The 26,067-nt window shown below is 35.1% G+C and overlaps 1 protein-coding gene across 5 annotated transcripts in view; it reads left to right on the top strand.

The window, feature by feature from the left end:
• Positions 1-26,067, top strand: part of LRRC9 (leucine rich repeat containing 9) — a 161,796-nt gene that overhangs the window by 103,863 nt on the left and 31,866 nt on the right. For 3 of the 5 annotated variants that reach the window (XR_007412699.1, XR_007412701.1, XR_007412700.1), the window contains 3 exons: positions 11,460-11,600; positions 15,764-15,908; positions 17,510-17,678. Coding sequence is in view for 2 of the 5 variants with exons in the window: in XM_049113636.1 (XP_048969593.1) it covers positions 11,460-11,600; positions 15,764-15,908; positions 17,510-17,682 (459 nt within the window). In the remaining 3 variants the exon portion in view is untranslated. Of the gene's footprint in view, positions 1-11,459; positions 11,601-13,466; positions 13,616-15,763; positions 15,909-17,509; positions 20,040-26,067 lie in introns of those variants that run through there. The other 2 variants (XM_049113636.1, XM_049113637.1) reach the window with 2 other exon arrangements.

Raw genomic sequence — 26,067 nt, forward strand, 5'->3', positions numbered from 1 at the left:
AACAGATATATTCGGAACACTCCATCCTAAAACGCAGAACACACATTCTTTTCAAGTACACCTGACACATTCTCCAGAAAAGATCACAAATTAGGCCACAAAACAGGTTTCAACAAATTCAAGAAGATCAAAGTGAAACCATGCACCTTTTCTGACCACAACACTATGAAACTTGAAATCAGGGGTACCTGGGTGACCCAGTGGGTTGAGAGGCTGGCTCTGGATTTCAGCTTAGGTCACAATCTTAGTGTCCTGGGATCAAGCCCTGCATCAGGCTCTACACTTAGTGGGGAGTCTGCTGGAGGATTCTTTCTTTCCTTCTGCCCCTGCCCCTGCCCCTGTGCACACACTCTCTCAAAAAATGAATCTAAAAGGAAGGAAGGAAGGAAGGAAGGAAGGAAGGAAGGAAGGAAGGAAGGAAGGAAGGAAGGAGAAAGAAAGGAAAGAAAGAAGAGAAAGAAAGGAAAAGAAAAGAAAAGAAAGAAAGAAAAAAGAAAAGAAACTTGAAGTCAACCATAAGAAAAAATCTGGAAAGACCTCCAAATACATGGAAAGTTTAATAACATGCTACTAAACAATCAATGGGTCAGTCAGGAAAAAATTTTTAAAAAGCATGGAAACATGATAGTCCAAAACCTCTGGGATACAGCAATAGCAGTTCTAAAAGAAAAGTATATAGAAATACAGGCCTACCTCAAGAAGATAGAAAAATTTCAAATAAACAACCTAACCTTACATCTACAGGATCTAGAAAAAGAACAACAAATGAAGCATAAAACCAGCAGAAGGAAGGAAATAATGAAGATTAGAGCAGAAATAAATATTACAGAAACTAAAAAAAGAAAAACCAATAGAACATATCAATGAAATCTGGAGTTGGTTCTTTAAAAAAAATTAAGAAAATTGATAAACCCCTAGCCAGACTTACCAACAGAAAAGAGGAAAAGTACTCAAATAAAAGCACAAATGAAATAAGAGAAATCACAGCCAACACCACAGAAATACAATTATAAGAGAATATTATGAAAAACTACATGCCAGGAAATTGTACAATCTAGAAGGAATAGATAAATTTCTGGAAACATATTAATTACCAAAACTGAAGCAGGAAGCAATAAAAAATTTGAATACATGAATAACCAGCAAAAAAATTGAATCAGTAATCAAAAAGCTCCCAACAAAGTCCAAGACCAAATGGCTTTATAGGTGAATTCTACCAAACATCTAAAGAAGAGTTATTACCTATTCTTCTCAACCTAATCCAAAAAAATAGAAAACTTTCAAATAAAACCAAATAAATAAACCACTTAAAAAGAGAGAACTATAGGCCAATATCTCTGATGAACATAGATGCAAAAATCCTCAACAAAATACTAGCAAACAAAATCTACCAATATTTAAAATATTATTCACCACTGTCAAGTGGGATTTATTCCTGGGTTGCAAGTGTGGTTCACATTATGTGCAAATACATCACATTGATAGAAGAAAGGGTAAGAATCACATGATCATTTCAATAGACGCAGTAAAAGCATTTGACATAGTACAACATCCAGTCATGATTTAAAAAAAAAAAAAACTCTCCACAAAGTAGGTTTAGAGGGAACAGTTTAAAGGCCATCTATGAAAAACCCACGGCTAAATTCATCCTCACTGGGGAAAAACTGAGAATTTTCCACTATGGTTAGGAACAAGATAGGGATGTGCACTCTCACCATTTTTATTCAACATAATACTGCAAGTCCTGGCCACAGCAATCATACAACAAAAAGAAATAAAGGGCAGCTAAATCAGTGAGGAAGAAGTAAAACTTTCACTATTTGCAGATAACATGATACTCTAAATAGAAAACCTGAAAGACTCCACCAAAAAGCTGCTAAAATTGATAAAGAGGTGAAAAACCTGTATTCTGAAAATGATAAAAACTGATGAAAGAAATTGAAGAGAGTACAAACAAATGGAAAGATATCCCATGCTCAAGGATCGGAAGAACAAATGTTAAAATGGAATTTACTTTTTTTAAAAAAAGATTTTATTTATTTATTCATGAGAGACATAGAAAGAGAGGCAGAGACACAGGCAGAGGGAGAAACAGGCTCCATGCAGGAAGCCTGACGCAAGATTCGATTCCGGGTCTCCAGGATCAAGCCCTGGGCTGAAGGCAGCACTAAACCGCTGAGCCACCCAGGCTGCCCTGGAATATACTTCAAAAAAAAATCTTAAGTAGGATATCTAGCTCATTAATTTCTAATATTTCTTCTAACTGAATAAATTTTAGGTTTCAAAATATGCTTAACAGCATCCTAAAAGTTTTGATATGTCGTGTTTCTCCTGTTCTTTATTTCTTAAAATCTCCAAAAGATTTCTTCTTTAATTCGTGAATGATTGAGAGGTGTCTGTCTGAGTGTGTGTGTGAATTTTAAACCTATGAGGCTTTTTTGGTTATCTTTTTGTCATTTTCTGTTACTGCATTTTAATCAGAGGAGACAGTCTATTTTATATATTCTTTGGTATTTATGAAACTTTCTTTCTGGCCTAGAATGCAGTTAATTATGTTTAACTCCATTATATATCTTAGAGAGATCTCTCTCCATTAATGTTTATTTATATACTACATTAAAAAATAGATTGTTTATTCATTCCCTTTTGATGAAAGTTTCTTTCTTTTTCTTTTTTTTTTCATGATCACAAACAGTGCTACATAGCTTTTCTGTGTTGTCAGTCCCCAAGATCACCCCCACATTCAGATATTTGCCAGAAGGACTCATGGGACTTAGCATATAATTGTACTCATGGCTAAAATTTATTACAAAGACAGTGAGGATACACAGCCAGGTGATGATAGAGAAAGACACAGGCAGAGTCTGGAGGAATTGATATGTAGGCTTCCTTATGTTCTTTCTCCCTCATGAGGGGTCACACAGGACACATTCTTCACTCTTCACCCAGCAACAAAAATGCAGCAACATGTGTTTGTGTTTCTACCCAGGGAATTCTATTAGACTTAGCATTCAAGAATTTTGTGGGAAGCTGGTCCATATGTACCCTATGCGTATCACATACCAAAATTCCAGACTCCCAGAAGGAGAGCAAGTTGAACATAAGTCATATCTTTTTTTAAGCAATCTAGGCACAGTGAACTACCCTTAATCAGTTAAGGAATGGTAGGAACACTTCCAAAATTCAAGTGCGAAACACAAGTCAAGAGCTATCCCCACAAGCAGACCTTTCTAAAGACAGCAGTTTCAGGCCTACTACATTAACTCTTTCCGTACACCTTTTCTTTTTCTTTCTGTTTTTTTTGTTGTTGTTGTTGTTGTTGTTTGTTTTGTTTTGTTTTGTTTTTTAAGCAGGCTCCCAACATGGGGCTTGAACTCACAATCCTGAGATTAAGACCTGAGCTGAGGTCCAGCATTGGATGCTTAACTGACAGAGCCACCCAGATGCCCTAATGTATACCTTCTTTAAAAAAAAAAAAAAAAAAAAGATTTTATTTATTTATTCATGAGAGACACAGAGAGAGAGAGAGAGGCAGAGACGCAGGCAGAGGGAGAAGCAGGCTCCATGCAGGGAGCCCGACATGGAACCCTATCCTGGGTCGCCAGGATCACACCCCGGGCTGCAGGTGGCGCTAAACCGCTGCGCCACCAATGACCCTCTGTATACCTTCTTATGCACACATACAAATATTTTTTAGAGTAGGCTGACAAACTACAAAGTGAGGATCATACAATTCAGTAGATGTGTATTGAATTATATTGGATAGTACCTATGGGAAAATGCTATATAAGTTTCAAAGTAATTACTTATAAGTGAATTTTTATAACATAATCTATCCATGAATTGGGTTGCCTATAGTTAATGAACAATATTATATACTCTAAAAAGAGACTAAACTTCTAAATGGTAGTTTTGATTAAAAAATAAAAAATTCAGGAGCCCCTGGGTGGCTCAGTGGTTGAGCATCTGCCTTTGGCTCAGGACATGATCCCAGGATCCGGATTGAGTGCCACATCGGGCTCCCTGCATGGAGCCTGCTTCTCCCTCTGCCTATGTTTCTGCCACCACCCCCCCCCCCCGTCTCTCATGAATAAATAAAATATTTTAAAAATATTTTTTTAAATAAAATTTTAAAAAGTTCAAGAGAGGGAGGAAAACGGTGGAGTTGCAGAGGATCCTAGTTTTCATCTGGTCCCATGAATTCAGCTAGATAGCTATCAAATCATTCTGAACACCTGTAAATTTGACCTGCGATCTAAAAAAAGGAATTGCTACAACTCTACAAATAGAAAAGGGACCACCTTTTGCAGGGTAGGCAGTGCAGAGTAGTGAATCTGAGGGGATTTATTGGAAGATAAACCACAGGGTAGGAGGGAGCCTCCGTGAGCCTAAGCTGGCTACTGGAACGTGATACAGCAGTGGAGCACAAAATCTGAACTTTTAGAAATCGGCTCTGGTGAGGAACGTCCCTGAAAGGTGCTCAGGTAATGAATCGGGACATAGTTCTAGGTGGAATAGTGTAGTCTTAGGAACCCCCAGGGTCACAGAAAGAATGAGGGGGCCTGAGTGTGGCAGAGATCCCAAGCATTGGAGGGGGGGAAGCCAGCTACAATTAGCAAACACAGGGGTGGGTCTTCAGCTTGGGGTTGCCATAAACTGCAAACTGGGGCAGGATATAAAGACCAGTTTCTGAGCAGGGGCCCGGCAAGTGGCACAGCTGCAGGGAGACCCTCTCCCTTCCCCAGGAAGGAGTGGTGTGAGTGTGCAAGGCAAGAATCTGCAGGGCTTTGAGACTCAAAATTGGGCCACGTGTCTCAGATAAAAACAAAACAAACAAACAAAAAAATGGTTGGTTACAGGCTGGGTGAACACAGAGTGAGATTGGAAATCAGGAAGACAAAAGTGATTAACTGCTTTTCCATGAGGGTGTACTGAAGAGTGGGGGCTGCGATGTTGCAGCTCCAGGGCTGGAGATCAGGGTCCCACCATTTTTATTTTCATCCTCTAAAGAGGTGCAGAAAGCCATTAGGGAACAAAAGGCACATAGAGCAATCCAGTGCAACTTACCCTGAGCCTGGCCCCCTGGCAAATGTGGTACAACTCCACCCAGGCAGACACCTGAGAATTAGTGTAACAGGCCCTTCCCCCAGAAGACCAACAGGAACATCCAGCTAATACCAACTTTACAGATCACACAGAACTGAAAAACCCCAACACTTGGGGAAATAGTATATAGAATTCAAGGTTTTTTCCTCATGATTCTTTAGTCTTTCAGTTTAAGATTTTTTCTTAAAAAAAAAAAAAAAGATTTTTTCTTTTTTTCCTTTTCAATTAGTTTCTTATTAACTCTTTTAAGTCTTTTTTTAATTTTCATTTTTACATTTACATTTTATAGATATATTCTTCATTTTTGGCTTCCTTTCACTGTATTCAATTTTATTCTTTATATATAAAAGTTTTTCTTTCTTTACAATTTTGGGATCTGGGTCTTCTAACAAACAGACCAAAATACACTGAGGGCCAAATGTATCACTCTGTTCTGTCCACCTGTTTGATTATATTTTTCTCTCTTGCCCCCCACCCCTTTTTTTTCTTTTTTCATTTCTGATCTCTTCTGATTTGTCTAGTGTATATTTTGCTAGGCTCATGGTTGATATTTTTATTTATTTATTTATTGTTTTCTTTTTTCGTTCATCTATTCTTCTCTGAACAAAATGATCAAAAGGAAAAAAGGAAAATTCCCAGAAAAAAGAACAAGAGGCAGTACTCACTGCCAGAGACTTAATAAATATGGATATTGGTAAAATGTTGGAGGTAGAATTCAGAATAACAATTATAAAGATATTAACTGAGCTTAAAAAATCATAGAAGAAGAAAATCCCTTTCTGGAGAAATATAAGAACAAAGATCTAATCGGGTAAAAAAAAAAGGGTATTGCTGAGATGCAATCAACAATGGAGGCTCTTACTGCTAGGATAAATGCGTAGGAGAGAATCAGCGATATAAAAGATAAAATCATGGAGAATAAGAAAACTGAGGCAAAGAGAGATAAACAATTACCAATTACTGGTTCATGGGGGCGGGGGAGCTTCAAGAGATCAGCAATACTATAAAAGCTAAACACTATTAAAATAACACTATTAGAATAACACTATTATAGAATAATTAGAATAACTATTTCCCCTGAGAAAGAGGATAGGGAGAGAGAGGGGCAGAAGGCATATTTGAACAAATAATAGCTGAGACCTTCCCAAATCTGGGGAAGGAAACAGGCATTCAAATCCAGGAGGCACAGAGAACCCCCCTCAAAATCAATCAAAATAGATCAACACCCTGACATATAATAGTGAAGCTTACAAATTTCAGAGGTAAAAAGAAAATCCTGAAAGCAGCTTGAGATGAGAGATCCTTAACCACCTACAAATGTAGAAACATTAGACTGGCAGCTGACCTATCCACAGAGACCTGGCAGGCCAGAAAGGACTGGCATGACAAATTCAGGGTACTAAATGAGAAAAATATGCAGCCAAGAATACTTTATCCCACAAGGCTGTCATTCAGAGTGGAAGGAGAGATAAAGGGCTTCCGGGACAAACAGAAACTAAAAGAATTTATGATCATTAAAACAGCCCTGCAAAAAATATTAAAGGGGATCTTGTAAATGAAGAGAGCCCAAAAGCAACATAGGCTGGAAAGGAACAGAGACAATATACAGAGACAGTGACTTTATAGGTAATGCAGTGGCACTAAATGTCATATCTTTCAATAGTTACTCTTAATGTAAATGGGCTAAATCCTCCAATCAAAAAACACAGGGTATCAGATTGGATTAAAAAAGCAAGATTTGGGATCCTTGGGTGGCGCAGGGGTTTGGCGCCTGCCTTTGGCCCAGGGCGGGATCCTGGAGACCCGGGATCAAGTCCCACATCGGGCTCCCGGTGCATGGAGCCTGCTTCTCCCTCTGCCTGTGTCTCTGCCTCTCTCTCTCTCTCTCTCTCTCTCTCTCTCTCTCTTTCTGTGTGACTATCATAAATAAATTTTTTAAAAAAAGCAAGATTCATCCATATAGTCTACAAAGAGATTGATTTTAGGCCCAAAGACACCTCCAGATTGAAAGTGAGGGAATTAAGAACCATTTATCATGTTAATGGACATCAAAAGAAAGGTGGGGTAGCAATCCTTATATCAGATAAATTAGATTTTAAACCAAAGACTAGTAAGGGATGAAGAGGGATACATATCATCCTTAAAGGGTCTATCCAACAAGAAGATCTAACAATTATAAATATTTATGCTCCTAACATGGGAACAGCCAATTATATAAACCAGTTAATAACAAAATTAAAGAAACACATTGATAATAATACAATCATAGTGGGGACTTTGCACCCTACTCACCACAATGGACAAGAATCATCTAAGCAGAAGATCAACAAGGAAACAAGGGCTTTGAATGACACACTGGAACAGATGGACTTCACAGATATATTGAGAGCATTCCAACCAAAGGAACAGAATACACAGTCTTCTCAAGTACACGTGGAACATTCTCTAGAATAGATCACATACTGGGTCACAAATCAGGTCTCAACTGGTACCAAAAGATTGGGATCATTCCCTGCATATTTTCGGATCACAATGCTTTGAAACTTGAACTCAATCACAAGAGGAAATTTGGAAGGACCTCAAATACTTAGGGGTTAAAGAGCATCCTACTAAAGAATGAATGAGTCAACCAGGATATTAAAGAATTTTAAAAATTCATGGAAACAAATGAAAATGAAAACACAAATATTCAAAACTTTTGGAATGCAGCAAAGTAGTCCTAACAGGGAAGTACATAGCAATACAGGCCTTCCTCAAGAAACAAGTCTCAGATATACAACTTAACCACACACCTAAAGGAGCTAGAGAAAGAACAGCAAATAAAGCCTAAACCAAGCAGGAGATGAGAAATAATAAAGATTAGGGTAGAAATCAATGAAATAGAAACCAAAAGAACAGTAGGACAGATAAATGAATCTAGGAGCTGGTTCTTTAAAAGAATTAATAAGATTGATGAACTCCTAGTCTTTCTTATCAAAAGGAAAAGAGAAAGGACCCAAATTAATAAGATCGTGAATAAAAGAGGAGAATTCACAACCAACACCAAAGAAATACAAACAATTTTAAGAAATTATGAGCAACTATATGCCAACAAATTAGGCAAGGAAGAAATGGATGCATTCCTAGAAATGCATAACCTACTGAAACTGAAGCAGGAGGAAATAGAAAACCCGAACAGACCCATAACCAGCAAGGAAATTGAAGCAGTAATCAAAAATCTCCCAACAAACAAGAGTCCAGGGCCAGATGGCTTCCCAGGGGGATTCTACCAAACATTTAAGAATTAATACCTATTCTTCTGAAGCTGTTTCAAAAAAATACAAATAGAAGGAAAACTTCCAAACTCATTCTATAAGGCCAGCATTACCCTGATCCAAAAAACAAAGACCCCACCAGAAAGGAGAATTATAGGCCAATATCCTTGATTAATATGGATGCCAAACTTCTCCCCAAGATATAGCCAATAAAATCCAACAGTACAGTAAAAGGATTATTCACCACAACCAAGTGGGATTTATTCCTGGGATGTAAGGGTGGTTCAACATCTGCAAATCAATCAACATGATACATCACATTAATAAAAGAAAGGAAAAGAACCATATGATCCTTTCAGCTGATGCAGAAAAAGTACCTGACAAAATATAGCATCCTTCTCTGATTAAAACACTCCACAGAGTGGGGATGGAGGGAACATATTTCAATATCATAAAAGCCATATATGAAAACCCCACAGTGAATATCATTCTCAATGGGGAAAAATTGAAAGCTTTTCCCCTAAGGTTGATCAAAATTTTTGGATCAATAAATGATACAGTCCTCCATGCATAAAAGCGTGGCTTTTTCAGTTTTACAATTAATCAGGAACATGGCAGGATGTCCACTCTCACCACTGTTGTTCAACATAATACTAGAAGTCCTAGCCTCAGCAATCAGACAACAAAAAGAAATAAAAGGTATTCAAACTGGCAAAGAAGTCAAACTCTCACTCTTTGCAGATTATATGATACTCTATAAGGAAAACCCAAAAGACTCTACCCCAAAATTGCTAGAACTCATACAGGAATTCATCAGTGGCAGGATATAAAATCAATGCACAGAAATCAGTTGCATTTCTATACACTAACAATGAGACAGAAGAAAGAGAAATTAAAGGAGTCAATCCCATTTACAATTGCACCAAAAACCATAGGATACCTAGGAATAAACCTAACCAAAGACATAAAGTATCTGTACTCTTAAAAACTACAGAGCGCTTATGAAAGAAATTGAAGAAGACACAAAGAAATGGAAAAATGGGAGTACCTGGGTGCCTCCATCACTTAAGTGTCTTCTTTCAGTTCAGGTCATGATCCCAGTGTCCTGGGATCAAGCCCCACATCAGGCTCCCTGCTTAACAGGTAGTCAGTTTCCCTCTCCCCTTATGCCCCTCCACCCCCATTCCTTCTCTCTCTCTCCCTCTCAAATAAAGAAAAATAAAAATCTTAAAAAAAAAAAAAAGAAATGGAAAAACTTTCCATGCTCATGGATTGGAAAAACAAATATTGTTAATATGTCTATGCTACCCAGAGAAATCTACACATTCAGTACAATCCCTATCAAAATAAAATCAACATTTTCACAAGGCTAGAACAGATCATCCTAAAATTTGTATAGAACCAGAAGACCCAGAATAGCTAGAGGAATGTTGAAAAAGAAAACCAAAGCTGGTGGCATCACAATGCCAGACTTCAAGCTATATTACAAAACTGTAATCATTAAGATGGTATGGGACTGGAACAAAAACAGACACATAGATCAAAGGAACAAAATAGAGAACCCAGAAATGGACCCTAAACTCTACGGTCAATGAATCTTCAACAAAGCAGTAAACAATATCCAATGGAAAAAAGATAGTCTCTTCAACAAATGGTGTTGAGAAAACTGGACAGCAACATGCAGAAGAATGAAACTGGACCATTTTCTTACACCACACACGAAGATAAACTCAAAATGGATGAAAGACCGAAATGTGAGACAGGAATCCATCAAAATCCTAGAGGAGAACATAGGCAGCAACCTCTTCAACTTTGACCACAGCAACTTCTTACTAGACACGTTTCCAAAGGCAAAAGAAACAAAAGCAAAAATGAACTATTGGGACTTCGTCAGGATAAAAAAACTTTTGCACAGCAAAGGAAACAACAAAACTATAAGGCAACCTATGGAATGGGAGAAGATATTTGCAAATCTCTTTATCAGATAAAGGGCTAGTTTCCAAGATCTATAAGAACTTACCAAACTCAACACCCAAGAAACAAATAATCCAGTCAAAAAATCCATTGAAGACATGAACAGACATTTCTTCCCATACAAATGGCCAACAGATGCATGAAAAAAATGTTCAACATCACTTGGCATCAGGGAAATACAAATCAAAACCACAATGAGATACCACCTCACACCAGTCGGAACGGCTAAAATTAACAAGTCAGGAAACAACAAATGCTGGTAAGGATGTGGAGAAAGGGGAACCCTCTTACACTGTTGGAGGGAATGCAAACTGGTGGTGCAGCCACTTTGGAAAACAGTATGGACGTTCCTCAAGAAGTTAATTGACTAGAGCAGCAATTGCACTACTAGGTATTTACCCCAAAGATACAAATGTAGTGATCTGAAGGAGCACCTGCACCCCAATGTTTATAACAGCAATGTCCACAATAGCCAAAATATGGAAAGAGCTGACTTGTCCATTGGCAGATTAATGGATAAAGGAGATGTGGTATATATATATATATATATATATATATATATATATATATATATATATATATATACACACACACACACACACACACACACACACACACACACACCGGAATATTAGCCATCAGAAAGGATGAAATCTTACCATTTGCATCAATGTGGAAGGAACTGGAGGGTATTATGCTGAGCAAAATAAAATTATCTTATGGTTTCATTCATATGAAGAATACAAGAAACAGCACAGAGAATCATAGCAGAAGGGAGGGAAAACGGAATGGGAAGAAATCAGAGAGGGAGACAAGTCATGAGAGACTCTTAACTATGGGAAAGGAAGGAGGGTCGCTGGAGGGGAGGTAGGTGTAACTGGTGATGGCTAATTGAATTTAAATTTTTTAAAATAACAATAAAGAAAAGCTTGGATCTTCATTTAGTATAATAGGGAATTGAGAAAACTTTCAAAAAGGGAGCCCATATTTGTATCATCTACTATAACAAATTAGCTATTACCTGTTATTTTTTACTACTGTGTTAAATTGCCTTCTCTATAAAGGTTAATCTTTGAAATAAAAGGTTTTTTAAAGGAATAAATTGTTATTTTTAACTTTATTCAGATTTGCAGAAAAACATTACATCGCCACGTGCTCGTATTTCGGTTGCCTAACTTACAGATGTTAGATGGAATTCCTGTGAATTCAGATGATAGGGCAAAAGCTGAATTTCACTTCTCTGAGCTACAAGCAAAGAAAACTTCGGTAATATTTCTATGTATACTTTTCCTTTTAAAATATATAATTATTAGTAAATTAAAATCAATTTACTGGGTAAATCTGGGCTAAGATGTTTTTGTAGATTTCTTTAATATGTATTTTAGTGATTACTGTCAAAAGCACCTTAACCTGGTGAATAGAGCACATCCACACAAACACAAATTTCCACAGAAGCTCCTTTTTCCATAATGTAATTTGGCATAAAGAAAATTATTTAAAATCTGTGTACCTCTTGTTCAATATACAAGATAATGCTAGAGAGTAAGAATCTATAACATATCACTTCTATAAACAGAAACTAACAAGCTCTTAGAGTTTAGCAGATAGGAAGGGAAGTTGTGACCTCAGCTCTCCAGACTAGGTAGTTCATCTAAGAAGGGAGATGTGAACTGCTTTTCTTGTTGGCCAGAAAAATTGCACATTTTACCCACAAACCCTAAAAAGGTATCTGACCATGACATGAAAGAGATTAGAGACAGAAGCCACAAAAGGATATCATTAGGAAATTATGTCCTTGACCACCAGGATTCTTCATGACCATCCTCCACAAGACTAGACAGAGAAAAGCTATGGTTTCTGAACAAAGAGTAACCTTAATAGAGCTGTGCCTTTGCAAGGTTTGAGAAAGAGGCTAGAAGCAGGGAAACCAGTTAAGAGGCTTTTAGAATAATCTAAGAGGGAGATTATAAGATTTAGACTAGGGTGGGGCAGTAAGAAGATAAGTGAACCTCTAATGTAAGTGAAAGTCAGAGAGCAAGGACATTAGTCAGTGAACAAAAATTACTCTTAAAGTGCATATTGAAGAGAAAAGAGGTGAGACTACTGTAGATACTTTTAGTTAAGTCAGTGGATTCCCCAATACTCTCCATCCCTTCTGCAAACCAAATTGATTCTCAGCATACTGGAAGTTTGATACTAGAGGCTCCTCTCCAGTCCACTTCTGCCTTCAGCAATAGATTCACACATTTATCAAGAGTTGGCTATGTTTTTTCAAAAACTTACATGTCAGTTCTTTTATCTTAAATAAACAGAAATGCTAAAAATGAAAATTTAAAATTATTATTTCTATGTTTCTATGAAAACCAAAATGAGATACTTTGAAAAATCTGGGTAAAGATCAATCTCAAACATGCATGCACAAATAATGTCAAATTAAGTTGGGAAAAAATTTGTAAAATATGGGAAAAAATTATAAAAATTCAGGCACAGTATGTGGAAAAACTATTTTTAAAATTTTGACAGCTTTTGTGTTCAAATTTTCTCCACATGTCTTTAAATTCTTGGTACTTTCAAGAAACCCATACTGGAAATTGTAGGCAAAACTTTAAGGATGGATTTGTCTACGAACAATTAGATAAAATACCAATTGAGGGACTCTTACAGAAGAGGCCTTAGCCCTTCATCACAAGATTGATGAGTGCATGTGCATTTATGTTTTAAATTTTAAAAATAGACATGAATTATACACATAATTCCTTACTATTCCCTGAATATTTTCATTAACCTTAACTTTTTTTGGTTAACCAAGGAGTTTCTATTATAGGTCAAAGTAGCCACAGAGACCTGCAAGACTTAAAGTTGTACAATGTTAATAAAGATTATCTGGATTAGGCAAAGGAAATTGGTTCATCTGTAGGCTATATCTACAAAAATTGTTCTGAAAACTACGCTTTGTGAAAAAAATCTTAGCTGCTTATTTCTATGCTATAACTAAGAAAGAGCACCATCTAATGTGATCTACTGAAATTATTGTCGCAGGCCCCAGTCTTTCAAAAGAGAGAAAATTAAAAAAAAAAAAAAATTAGGGCAGTGATTTAAGCCTCCTTTCCTTTTCTCTATTCTGTATTCCAGGAGCAAGTCACTTCTTACTTCCAGAAGTGGAAAACTAAAGGAAACTTTAGCCTGCTATTGCTGCTTCAACAAATTGCCTCAAATTAAGTGGCTTGAAACAACACAAATTTACTATCTGACAATTCTGGAGGTCAGAAAACCAAAAACTAGTCTTACAGGGCTAAACATTGGCAGTTAGTTCTGCATTCCTTCTGGAGTTTAAGGAGAGAATTTGTTCTTTGCCTTATCAAATTTCTAGAAGCAACCTGCATTCGTTGGCTCATGGCCCTCTTCCAGCAATAGCATCATTTCAACTTCTGATTCCATTATCACATCTTCTCTGTCTCTGATCCTCCTGATCCATCTCTCTTATAGGGACTCTTGTGACTGTACTGGCACCACCTAGATAATCCAAGATAATCTCCCCATCTCTAAACTAATGTAATTATGCTTGCAAAGTCCCTTTTTGCCATGGAAGGTAATGTATTCACAGGTTTTGGAGAGTTGGATGTGGACATCTTTTGGGGGGGCATTATTCTGCCTCCCATACCATATTTGTAAGGGCTCCAGTGAGAGACCTATAAAAACTATCACATTGAAATTTATAAATTCTATTTTAAGGTAATGTTGACTAAATTTGAAAAATTATGTATAAATTCGCTAAATTACATATAAAGAAATCACTTAGCTTTAAAGATCCCAATTTTCATATGTATTTTTTGATTAGTTTCATATAGCAGAAAAAGTCCATAAACTCAAATTTTAATTGATGAGTATTTCACTAAAGGATTTGCTTCTTGGCTATTCTTTTCCATTTTTCACAATGTAAAGTCAGACTTTTCCCATTACCATACTATGATACAATAATATGTCTTGAGTGGATCTAGACACATAATCTTGCCGTTTGAGTCAGTGCCATCTATAAGAACTTAATGATTTTTCCACTTACTCTATATGTGAACATTTTATTAAAAATCATTATTTTTTTAAGATTCATCTATACAGGTTAATAAAATAAAGGGAATATTTCATGTCTTTATTTTAGAGAAATCTATTTTAAGATTCAATAATAACAGGGACATCTGGGTGGCTTAGTGGTTGAGCATCTGCCTTTGGCTCAGGTGGTGATCCCAGGGTCCTGGGGCCCAGTCCTGCATCAGGCTTCCTGCAGGGAGCCTGCTTCTCCCTCTGCCTATGTCTCTGCTTCTCTCTGTGTGTCACTCATGAATAAATAAAATCTTTTTAAAAATTCAATAATAATGTTTATTTTCATGGCTAGAACAAAACTGAGCTACTAAGGAGACACAAAAACAGAATTTGTCAGTTCAGTCTAATTTATTTTTCTTTCAGTTACTGCTCTTCCTTTTTTAACAGCAAGAGAGAATCCATGAACTCTAAAGTTGACCTTTAAACTAGAAGATTCTGGTGCTTTTGGCTTCAGAAGAAAATTGGACAGCATTCTAAATTAGTGATGGGAACTCCTACAAAGGAATTAGTTAGGGAATTTGGGACGACTAGCTTTAGTAAAAAGCCTGATACTTTAGTGCTCATTATAAAGCTACATTCTTGGTAACGCCTATTGAAACAGGGCAATCAGTCATTTTGCACAAATGACAAAAGCCTGTATGTCTAAATAAGTTGAATCATATATTAAGAATTCATATTTTTAAAAATAAAAACAAGGTCAGTCTTAATGAAGACAGAGCAAGCATAAAATTCTAGAGAAACCAAGAGTCTCCAGCCTAAAATACTTCCCTCTTCTGTTTGCTGATTCCTGAAATTCTTTTAAAAGCCTCCTAATCCTCAACTAACTTAAAATGTAAACACCATTTAGAGAGCACGTTCATTAGAAGTGATTGTTATAAGATGCTTTCCTTAGTCCCCAATTTATTTACTTATTTGTTTTTGAAAAACTAATTAACTAACTGCAAGGCACCTGATGAGGAAAATGAAGATGTAGAAGATACAACTCTTACCAACTGAAAACTCCCACTCAGTAAAAAAGAAACAAAGGGGGGAAAACTTAATTCTCATTTTCTGCACTTACCTTGTTAAGACCCTTTGGAAAGGGGGAAGCGCCATCATATGTGATGAGGATGACGCCATCTGAAAAGCCAGAACGTAAGGTTCTGAGGGAGGTTAAAGGTTCAACAGTCTCTCACAGGTTCTGCCTCAAACCAACTCAGTTCAGTCATATAACTCCTGAACTAAAGAATTTTAAGTTGATTATCAAATAGGGCTTTGTGGTAAGGACTGAATCTATTGATCTGAGTTTTGGAAGGTGAGCCATTCTTAACTCTTTTTCTTTTATTATGTAGTTTATTCCTGTTACCAGCTCTCCAATGGATGGTGGATCATTTGGCCAAGTGAAAGCTCCTCCCATAAAGATTACGAATGTAATAATGCCAGGGGGATTTAGCCATTACTTGGGATCTGACTTCACTTTAACTCCTGAAGTTGAAGGTATTTTCACAGAGTTTCTTAGTGAATGTAAAAGCAAATGAACAAAACACTGCACTTGAAACAAAAATCTCACTTTGATTTCCATTATTTCTTAAAACTGCATTTTTAAATTTACATTTCCTAAAATTGCACATTTGTTCAAGTTTCATGTAGTCATTCTGACTTCAGAGACTATAGTATTTTGAGGTTTTGCTCAACTACTAATATGTTGTACCTAAACATTTGCTCATAATGTGAACTTTGTGATACTTGCACAATTATTTCTTGAATTACTTATTTTCAAAGCTTTTGTTTCATTTTATGTATGTCATAGCACATGACTGCTAAAACCAATTCATCTGTGTGTCCTTCTAAAAGTAGAAAGTCAAAGGTTTAAAACTATCTGTGACAACAATTCTTGGAGCACAAAGAGAAGATCAGACTTTATTCTTGAAACCACAAATAAACCATGAAGCTAATACTAGAGAAGAGTTTCAAGAGGTAGAGCTCTAAAGCAGGGAGTCCATTAAAAGGACAGGGCATGGAAATAATTCCTTCTATTATATACATTTTAGTTTAGGGTAGATCAAGACTTTTGCGTATTTCCAGATCTTCACCTCTTCCATTCCTTATTACATCCCACTTTGCATGGGATCACTATTAGAGAATAAAATTCAAAATCACAGTAATTATAAAATGGTCTAAGATTCTACTAAGGATAATAGATTGCTCTGTGTGATTATTTTTAAAGGAAGCTCAGTCAAAAGAAACCCAAAATAATTTACTTTGTTAAGATATTATTTTTTGTTCAACTTATATCTCATACTTCTAAATACTTAAGATTTTAGTCATAGTGAGAATTTTTATGCTTTTGTCTAGTAGACATAACTGTCAATAAAGTGAGATAATGCCAAATTATTAGCTATTCAACAGTACAACATCATCTTCAGGAATGTCATTAATATCTTTTTTTTTTTTTCGGCACTAGTTCCACCCTGGATTCATCTCCATAACATCCTTCTCAGATTTCTGTCTTCAGGATTTGTAGTGTGACTATTTTTTATGTTTTTCTTGAAAAGTCCTGTAATTTCTCTCCTGTTTCCAGACTGTTGCCACAGTTTTGTTTTGTTTTGTTTTGTTTTGTTTTAGAATTATGGTCACTGGGATCCCTGGGTGGCACAGCAGTTTAGCACCTGCCTTTGGCCCAGCGTGCGATCCTGGAGACCCGGGATCGAATCCCATGTCGGGCTCCCGGTGCATGGAGCCTGCTTCTCCCTCTGCCTGTGTCTCTGCCTCTCTCTCTCTCACTGTGTGCCTATCATAAATTAAAAAAAAAAAAAGAATCATGGTCACTTTATCTGTACATTTATTATGATACAGAGCTCTAGATATTTAAATTTTAAAAATTACCTAGAAACAATCAAATAGATTCACGAACTCAGAGAAATTTAAGCAGCATTAAATGCTAGAAATCTATTCCAATTCTGTATTTTTATTTAAGATGTTTAATACATGTTATGAAATATGTACAGCACACATTCAACAAAAGGGCAACAAAGCTTTATTACTTAATTCATTTTATTACTTAGTGTTTCTCATTGTTCCACAATTCCTAATTTCAGACAAAAAAAACAAGAATGCAGGCATTCTGACAAATAATCCTCGGAGCATCCATGCAGAAATAGCTTTTCGGCAACTCAGAGGGATAAATCTCTCTCCACCTCTTTTATCACATCAGGGTATGGCATCTCCAACTACACAGATGTACCAGAGCAACCCGGATGAGGGAAGGTAAAACTATTCTGTGTTTTAATATCATTTCTCATCATTAAAAAAAAACACTCCCCAAATCTGCTAGTCATGTATAAAAATAGGAAATATTGTGTTTTACTATTATTTGCTTACTGAGAGCTGGGAAAAACTGTCAGCATAAGGCTTCTTCTCCCACAATCACCCAACTTTCCCAAAGTCCTGTGTATTTAGATCATAATTCTAAGAGGCTTAGTAATGGCTGTAGAAGTAGAATAGTGCTCATCTAATACTTATATGAACACTGAAATAAACACTTGTAATTGCATTCTCTCCCAAATCACTTCTCAAATATGCAAAGCAGTTCACTTGTATTTTCAACAAGAGAAAAATTCAATTCTGAAATCACAAAGCCCAAGAATTTTTTAAATTCTTCAAGCCTCTCCTCTGGGAGAGGCTAGCCCTAGTAGCCAGCTCAATGCCTGAGAACCTGCAACTTCTCATCAGGAATCCACTCTGTTGCTCAACACCTGTCCACCTAGATTTCCAGTTATTTCCTGTCCGCCAGCTTCTTGATAGCCAAGCTCCAGTCATATATCAGTGACCAACTCAGCAGCAGACCTAGGGTAGGCCTGGCTCTCGCTCTACTGACTTCCCTGCTAGTCTGGTCACATTCTACTGACTCCTTAGGATAACCTGATTTTTAGATGTCCAAGAATAGGATCACTTTCTCTGTTGTACTGTCTTTTTGAAATTGAACACATAAAATTTTTTACTGCAGAATTACCTTAATTAGCTGATCCATTAAGAAAATAAGTCATAATTATTTGACTCATAAATATTTTATTTCTGATAGAATTCCTGGCAGTACTTTCCAAGATCAAATCAAATGAAACTGCCTAGAGAAATGAATATACACAAAGAAACCTATTTCTGTTTAGGAGTTATACAAAAACTAGCAGACAGAGCTGGTGAAAAAAATATATGAGATAATCGTGTTACTTATTTTACTGAAGCACTTCAGTTCCATATGAAGATAATCTCTATCACCCTGGTTGAATTTTATTTAATATCACCCCTCTTAAACTCTCATTATGATTACCTTTATTATTTATTTGAATTCCTATATTAGAAAAACCATGAACCGTTATATCATACAATTTGAAAAGATAGAAGTGACATAAAACAGAGAATCAAATATTTAGTCCTAGTATTGGAAGCATTTAGTTACAAAATCTTATTGTAGCCTGTCATATTAAGATACTAAAAAAGGCAATTCTAGTAAATAAGTATATTTTATTTGTTGAATATTTATTTAGTTGGAGTTACCTAAAACTAAAGCATACATTTCTTACCAAACACAACTATTACTAAAACAAGTTGAACTTTGTTCACTGAGCTACAAATTAGTATTTTAGGACTATAATTGGGAAAAAATACCTTAAACCATATCTTCCCTAGGATTTGTTTAGAGATGCAAATTATGGGCATCAGTAGTACTTTCTAAAGGTGGCTAAGAGTTGGTGCAACCATGTATTCATGCTCTAAGAATAAAAAAGTACTATTTCAAATAAAGGATTTGTTAATTGTACCCATAGTAATATAATTTTACAAGCAGTTTTAGGCTAAAAAGGACAAACTGAGTGGACACATTTAAATTCAAGACCCTTAACAATTGTATTTCACTGGAAATAATTTTTCTAAAACATTATGCTGCTCGGACAGATCACAAATCAATCATATATGGTTTTGAAAAAAATATGGTTTTGAATTACATTGTTTTATTAAATATAGTTCTTTAAATTAATGACTAACTTGCCAATCATATTTTTATATAAATGGCCTGTATGATTCATGAATTATTCTACTATAATTTTCCAGGTATTGGTTCAACACTGCATGTAGTTTTCCTACTATTTTAGATGTTCCTTACATGAAAATAAATTTTTACTAAAATGTGTGTATTTTATAATCTACCTGGAAATAGGCTGAAAGATATTTTGGAAACTAATTCCAATGCATACGCAATAATTTGTATCTTTTCGTCTTTAAACGCTGATGTTTATGAAGTAATTATGTAACATTTAAAATTTCAAACTTAATAGATTGATTTGATACTTCTTAATGGGTGGTTTTTAAACAACTATTGCTCTTAGGTGGAAATAAGATCCTTTGTTTAAAAAACAACTATGCAGTTCTTAAGATGTCCAGAAGATGTCTTTGTTGCCCTTTAGTTTTGACAACTGCTTTCCTTGCAGTGCTCCAATGATGGTCTGTTCTCTGTTACTAACTTGGTATCATCGGCTTTTTTCTTTTATGATTTTGTATAAATGAAATACTGAATATATGTTGCTTTTGTAATGACAATTATCTTTAAATAATAAACTGGGTGGGAAAAGTAAATGTAACTGTCTTTCACTTAGAGAAAAGGAATTTTCAAGAATTAGAAAAGTATGAAGCAGGAAAAACATACCTCATTATTCAGCATCCCTTTAACATTTAGCACACTTTCTTGTAGCCATTTTTTCTATGCATTTGTAATATATTTGAGATCTATCATTTGATTTTTATGTACTATACATCATTAAATTTAGATATATCTTACCATTTTATTGTAAATTTTTAATTATATCTGAATTTCTTCTTGAAAGTAAATTAATTTGTAATACATATTTTTTTTTAATTGTTTTTAGAGAGAGAGAAGGGAAGAGGGGAAGGGAGAGAGAATCTTAAGTAGGCTCCATGCTCAGCACAGAGCCCATGCAGGGCTCAATCTCACAACTCTGAGATCATGACCTGAGCCAAAATCAAGAGTCAGATGTTTAACCAAGTGAGCCACCCAGGGACCCCAGTAATAATACATAATTTGATAATAACACGAAAAATAATGTGAACATGTACTTAGGCATTGCTAGGTACTATACAGAAAACAGACATGAATCCAACCTTTAGAACATTTTGATATGAATACATGCTAAATAATTTCATATAAAGCAATGAGGGAGATGATTACTAGCATAATTTGCACAGTTCTGAATCTTTTCTGCCATGAGAGCAGATGACACTGACATGATAGACAACATGCTCCCCTGGGAATGCTTAGATGGGTTAAGCCATTGGTTATGTGCAGCTCATAAACAATAGCTAAAACTTCATCCCTTTCCTGTTTGACAAAACAAAAAGATGTAATTGAACACGAGGGATGTTTTTATAAGAGTGACTTTAGATCTGCCCTGAATTATTTAAGTAAATAATACACACACTGAGGAATTTAAGTTATAGTTATAAATTTTTTGTAACATACTTCACAACTGATTACGATAAAACAGGCAAGTAGTACTTTAAATTTACAAACCACTAGCCCATATTTTACATGGTTATCCTAATAACCCACTCTATGGAGTAGATATGAAATGTATTTTCTCCATTTATAGATAAAGAAATGGGAATAAGGAAAAGAGTAGATATCATATCAAATCCTAGATTTTTTTTCAACTCCCAATTCATTACTTTTTCAATTACTATGAGTGAATCAACATTTAATTATTATTCATGTGCTATGTAACCAGCTGTCATAGAGCCCTAATATATTAAAAACTGTAAACTATCATTATCTTCCAGTGTATTTAGCTTAGGGAAAATGCATAATTTCTACAGTAAAATTAGTCCTTTGCTCCCAGCAAATGTCCTGATAGATTTATTTTGTATGTAGCCATATGCATGGATACATGACTTGTTTTAAATTAAAAACAATTCCACAATGAGGAAAGCTAAATATTAGGGCACTTTATAAATGAGGAGCCTACAATGCTGAACTGAATATAGACATTATCGAAGTGATCTTTCAATTTCTATATATGAAGATTGACTATAATTATTCAATAAGAAATTTATTATTTACTTCTATTTTTATAGTTCTAGACTTCTCTGACTATTGACACAAAATTAACTATGGTTGTGAACATAGTTTTGCTTAGAATATTTAATGTGCACTGCATATGTATGTTTGTAGGCATTCATGGCCAGTTTTAAAATAATCCTTATATTTAAGTAACATGCCATTTCATTATTTATTCGTATCTTTCATATATTATGAGAAGTGTTTGTTTTAGAACATTAGATCTTATTGTTAGTCATGCTATAGGCTCTTTGTTTCAATTAAATGTTACGTAAAAAGAAGTAAAATATTTATAGTTCTATAAGAGTAGAAGCAAGCACTTATGGCCAAGTTCTGTTGGCTATTCAATGAATCAGATCAAATCAATTATTTTTATGAGGTAGAAACTGGCTGATTTGTTAGATTCCTCTGTTATAATACTTAGAGCTTCTGGATGACTTCCAAGTGCTTACTTGCTTTCTTATTCATCTCTCTGTGCTTGCCTTCACTATTGAATACTATTTTTTAAGATTTTTATTATTTTTTTAAGTACACCCAACCTGGGGCTCAAACTTACAACCCCAAGATCAAGAGTCTCACTCTACCAACTAAGCCAGCCAGGTGCCCCTATTGAAATAGTTTCTTGTTTTGTTTTGAAATAGTTTTATTTTTTTATTTTTTTTTAAATTTTTTTAAATTTTTATTTATTTATGATAGTCACAGAGAGAGAGAGAGAGGCAGAGACACAGGCAGAGGGAGAAGCAGGCTCCATGCACCGAGAGCCCGACGTGGGATTTGATCCCGGGTCTCCAGGATCGCGCCCTGGGCCAAAGGCAGGCGCCAAACCGCTGCGCCACCCAGGGATCCCTTGAAATAGTTTTAAAGAAAAACTGTACAAATTGCAATTTTAGGGGGCACCTGGGTGGCTCAGTCAGTTAAGCATCTGTCTTCAGGTCAGGTCCTCAGGGTCCTGGGAGTGAGCCCCAAGTTAGGCTCCCCACCGGTGGAGGGAGTCTGCTTCTCCCTCTCCCTCTGCCCCTCCCCCTGCTCGTGCTCTCTCTCTCTCTCTCTCTCTCTCTCAAATAAATAAATAAAATCTTTTTAAAAAATTGGAATTTTAGTTCACAGTCGCCTTTAAGAACTAAGTCAAGAAGTACGCGGTTATTTTTTAGTAATATTTTATTTCCAGAAGTTTTTATCTTTTAAAAATATGAATTATAATATTCTTTATTACTATTTTTATTTTATTGATGAATAAAAATGTTTTTTAATCTGGGCATTTGGGTGGCTCAGTTGGTTAAGCATCCAAATCTTGATTGCAGCTCAGGTCATGATCTCAGGGTTGTGAGGTCCAGCCCAGCGTCAGGCTCTGTGCTGGGCATGGAGCCTGCTGAAGATTTTCTCTCTCCCTCTGTCCCTCCTTTCCCTCATTCTTTAAAAAAAAAGAAAGAAAAGAAAAAGAAATGTTTTGCAAACTACTGAAAAGACACTTCTCAAAACCAAATTTGTGGGCAGCCTGGGTGGCTCAGTGGTTTAGCGCTGCCTTCAGCCCAGGGCATGATCCTGGAGTCCCGGGATTGAGTCCAGAAGTCGGGCACCCTGCATGGAGCCTCCTTCTCTCTCTGCCTGTGTCTCTGCCTCTCTTTTTCTGTATCTCTCATTAATAAATAAATAAAGTCTTTAAAAAAAAAAAAACAAATTTGTGCATTTTTTTCTCTCTTAAATTTTTGTTTTGGTGAGGATTTTTCCTTACAATTATGATAAAATGAATGATTTTATAGCCAAAACATGAAATGCAGTAACTTGAATGTAGAATATCCAGAGGGACACCTGGGTGGCTCAGTGGTTGTGTATGTCTGCCTGGAGTCCCCGGATCGAGTCCCACATTGGGCTCTCCATACAGGGAGCCTGCTTCTCCCTCTGCCTGTGTCTCTGCCTCTCTCTGTGTGGCTAGCATGAATAAATAAATAAAATCTTTAAAAAAGAAAAAAAAAGAATATTCAAAGGAATTCAGAAGTAGCTTTGAAAGTGGTAATCATCTGAAATCAAATTAGTAACCATTTATGTTTTATTTATTAGGCCTTTCTTTAACTGTATGGTCTCTTCAAGATATCAAAAACCAAATCATCAACATCATCATTTTCTATATAAAATACATGTGATTCTGAAATGCTGTTTAAAATTAAAATAGATTTTTCTTTTTCTCATTAAAAATTAGTATTTCCGTAGGCTATGGATAACATTCTAATTAACTTACAAATGTTTAAATATATTTCATACCAAAAGAGTTAGATTTTTAAACATTACAAAGAGGGGGGAAAGGTTAGTGATGATCTTACTATTTTTGTAAGCCATTTTTGGTTACATTTATTTTTAAATAACATCTTTATTTTAAATTTAAAAAATAAGATCATGTGGTATAAAAGCTGTAGATTTTAATCAGGGACCTGCATGTTTTACACCTTGCTTACTATAAAACATTCTTTTCTAGAAAATGTTTTAGTTCATTTTAGCAGTTTAGCTCTACTAAACTTTAGTTCCATCTTTAATTATAACATAATTATAATCTTTAATTATAGCATAATGCTCCCTTTCTCTTTTCTTCCTCCCCAAAATGTTTTGCAAGTATGTTTCTCAAAGATCAACCAAAAGAGGCTAATCTGTAAAAAAAATATATCAATAACATTTTTAAGTTTCTAGTTATTTCTTATTTCTTCCCATCATTTTGACTGAAAACAAGTATTTACAAACACTGGTAGCCTACTTTCTTATGGTCTTTCACTTTTTTATGAAGTGCTTTAAAAGAGTTCAATCAACCTTAATGATGGTGCATTTTTAGTTAAGGAAATAGAATGGGGAGAAGTCAATTTGAGCTCCCAGACGAACAAGTGTCTTGAGAAAGAATAGGCATAAATGGATTTAGAAAACAGAGAGTAGGAGTAAAATGCAGTGAGCAGAGCACTCAGGGAAGCCAGATACAATGGAAAGAGTAAAATACTGCAAGAGCTTTTTAAGCTACATACAATTGGAACAATGGACTTGATCCAGCCATCTATGTTAAACTGTTAAAAGGTGAAAAGCAAGCTGGAATTCTATAAAGAGTGTTGAGGAACAGTAGAATGAAGAGCTTTAAATCTAAAGAGAATGAATGCAGTCATTCAATAGGATGGAAATGAAGTCAAAATTGGCATATTTCCCTGGTTAATTTACCTTGTGAAGGACTCTGTTCAGTTTTAGATATTAAGCCATTATTAGCAACAAAATAGTCTTTAAATTGCCACCTTTGGAGTTTTTAAGCAACAATATAGTGTACATCTGTGAATTTCATATGTACATACCACATACACATATACATGCAAATAAAAATACAACACATAGGTCTCATATAATTGTAACAATTTAACATTATAGACTACAGCAATAAGTACACTATATATGTCAAACTTACCATTCTTTAAAAACAAGGCTAATTTAGAGTTAGTGACAAAGATGCAAGTGTACAATTACAAAAACTTGAAAAAGAAAACTAATTTAAAATAACACATGTAACACATAGAACAGAATACTGTGGAGTGATTGAATGGCCTAATGTTTTCTTAATTAGCCGACAGTCAATCAGAAAAAGTTTTTTTTTACATTTTGAGGAAACTTTTATTGAATGTATCAATATACTTTCCTGCTTTGGTAACTAAAATAAATAAAATTTTATTTTCAATGATTTATAGTGAGAGCCTCATGGTGATAGTTGTTAATAATTTACAATTTTACAGAAATATAGCTGAAGAAAGTGTATAAAGTATGTACTGAGGACATAACCTTGAAAGTTGCTTATGGCCAAGAACTAATATCGTATTATATTACTACTATGTTTTGAATGAAGGTATATCTATGGAACCAAATCTAAAACATCTGTAAATAATTTAGAAACTGAGTAAGACTAAAATCCAAACATGTATTAATGTTAACAGGTTGGGCTATTTGTTAACTCTCAAAAAAAGAATTAGCCATATAATCATCATCCTTTTTTCTGTTATTAAGTGCTCTACATATTTATTTATTCTATTTAGACTTAGTATTATTAACTGACTAATATTGACATTATCAAGGATTTAAACAACAGCTACAATGGACTTCTACAACACTGAAGATTTCTTAGTGTCACAAGAACCGTTTCAATACAATGCTAATTTCAGGTTTTTTTCAGTGCATCGTAAGAAAATAAGAGTAGAAATATGTACTTACAACATGAGTATTTTGGTTGACTTCAATACTTAGAAAAGAAATCATCAAAAACAGTTATTAAAGATCATAAAGGCCAAACTTAATTTTTAAAGAATATTATTTTCATGGCAGAAACAAAAAAAATGAAAGAAAATTAATTTTTGGTTGGAAGCCATTTCTCTTATAACTCAGAAAGTGAAGTAGTTGTTTCTAATGTTAGATGCTGCATATTTTTTATCACTTTCAATCATATTCAAAAGATCAAAAAAGAATACTATGATAAGCCTAAATGAGGAAAATCAAGTGAAAACAAAGCAGAATATTGGTATCAAG

This window comes from Canis lupus, chromosome 8, assembly GCF_003254725.2.
Source record: "Canis lupus dingo isolate Sandy chromosome 8, ASM325472v2, whole genome shotgun sequence".
NCBI classification, from domain to species: Eukaryota; Metazoa; Chordata; class Mammalia; order Carnivora; family Canidae; genus Canis; species Canis lupus.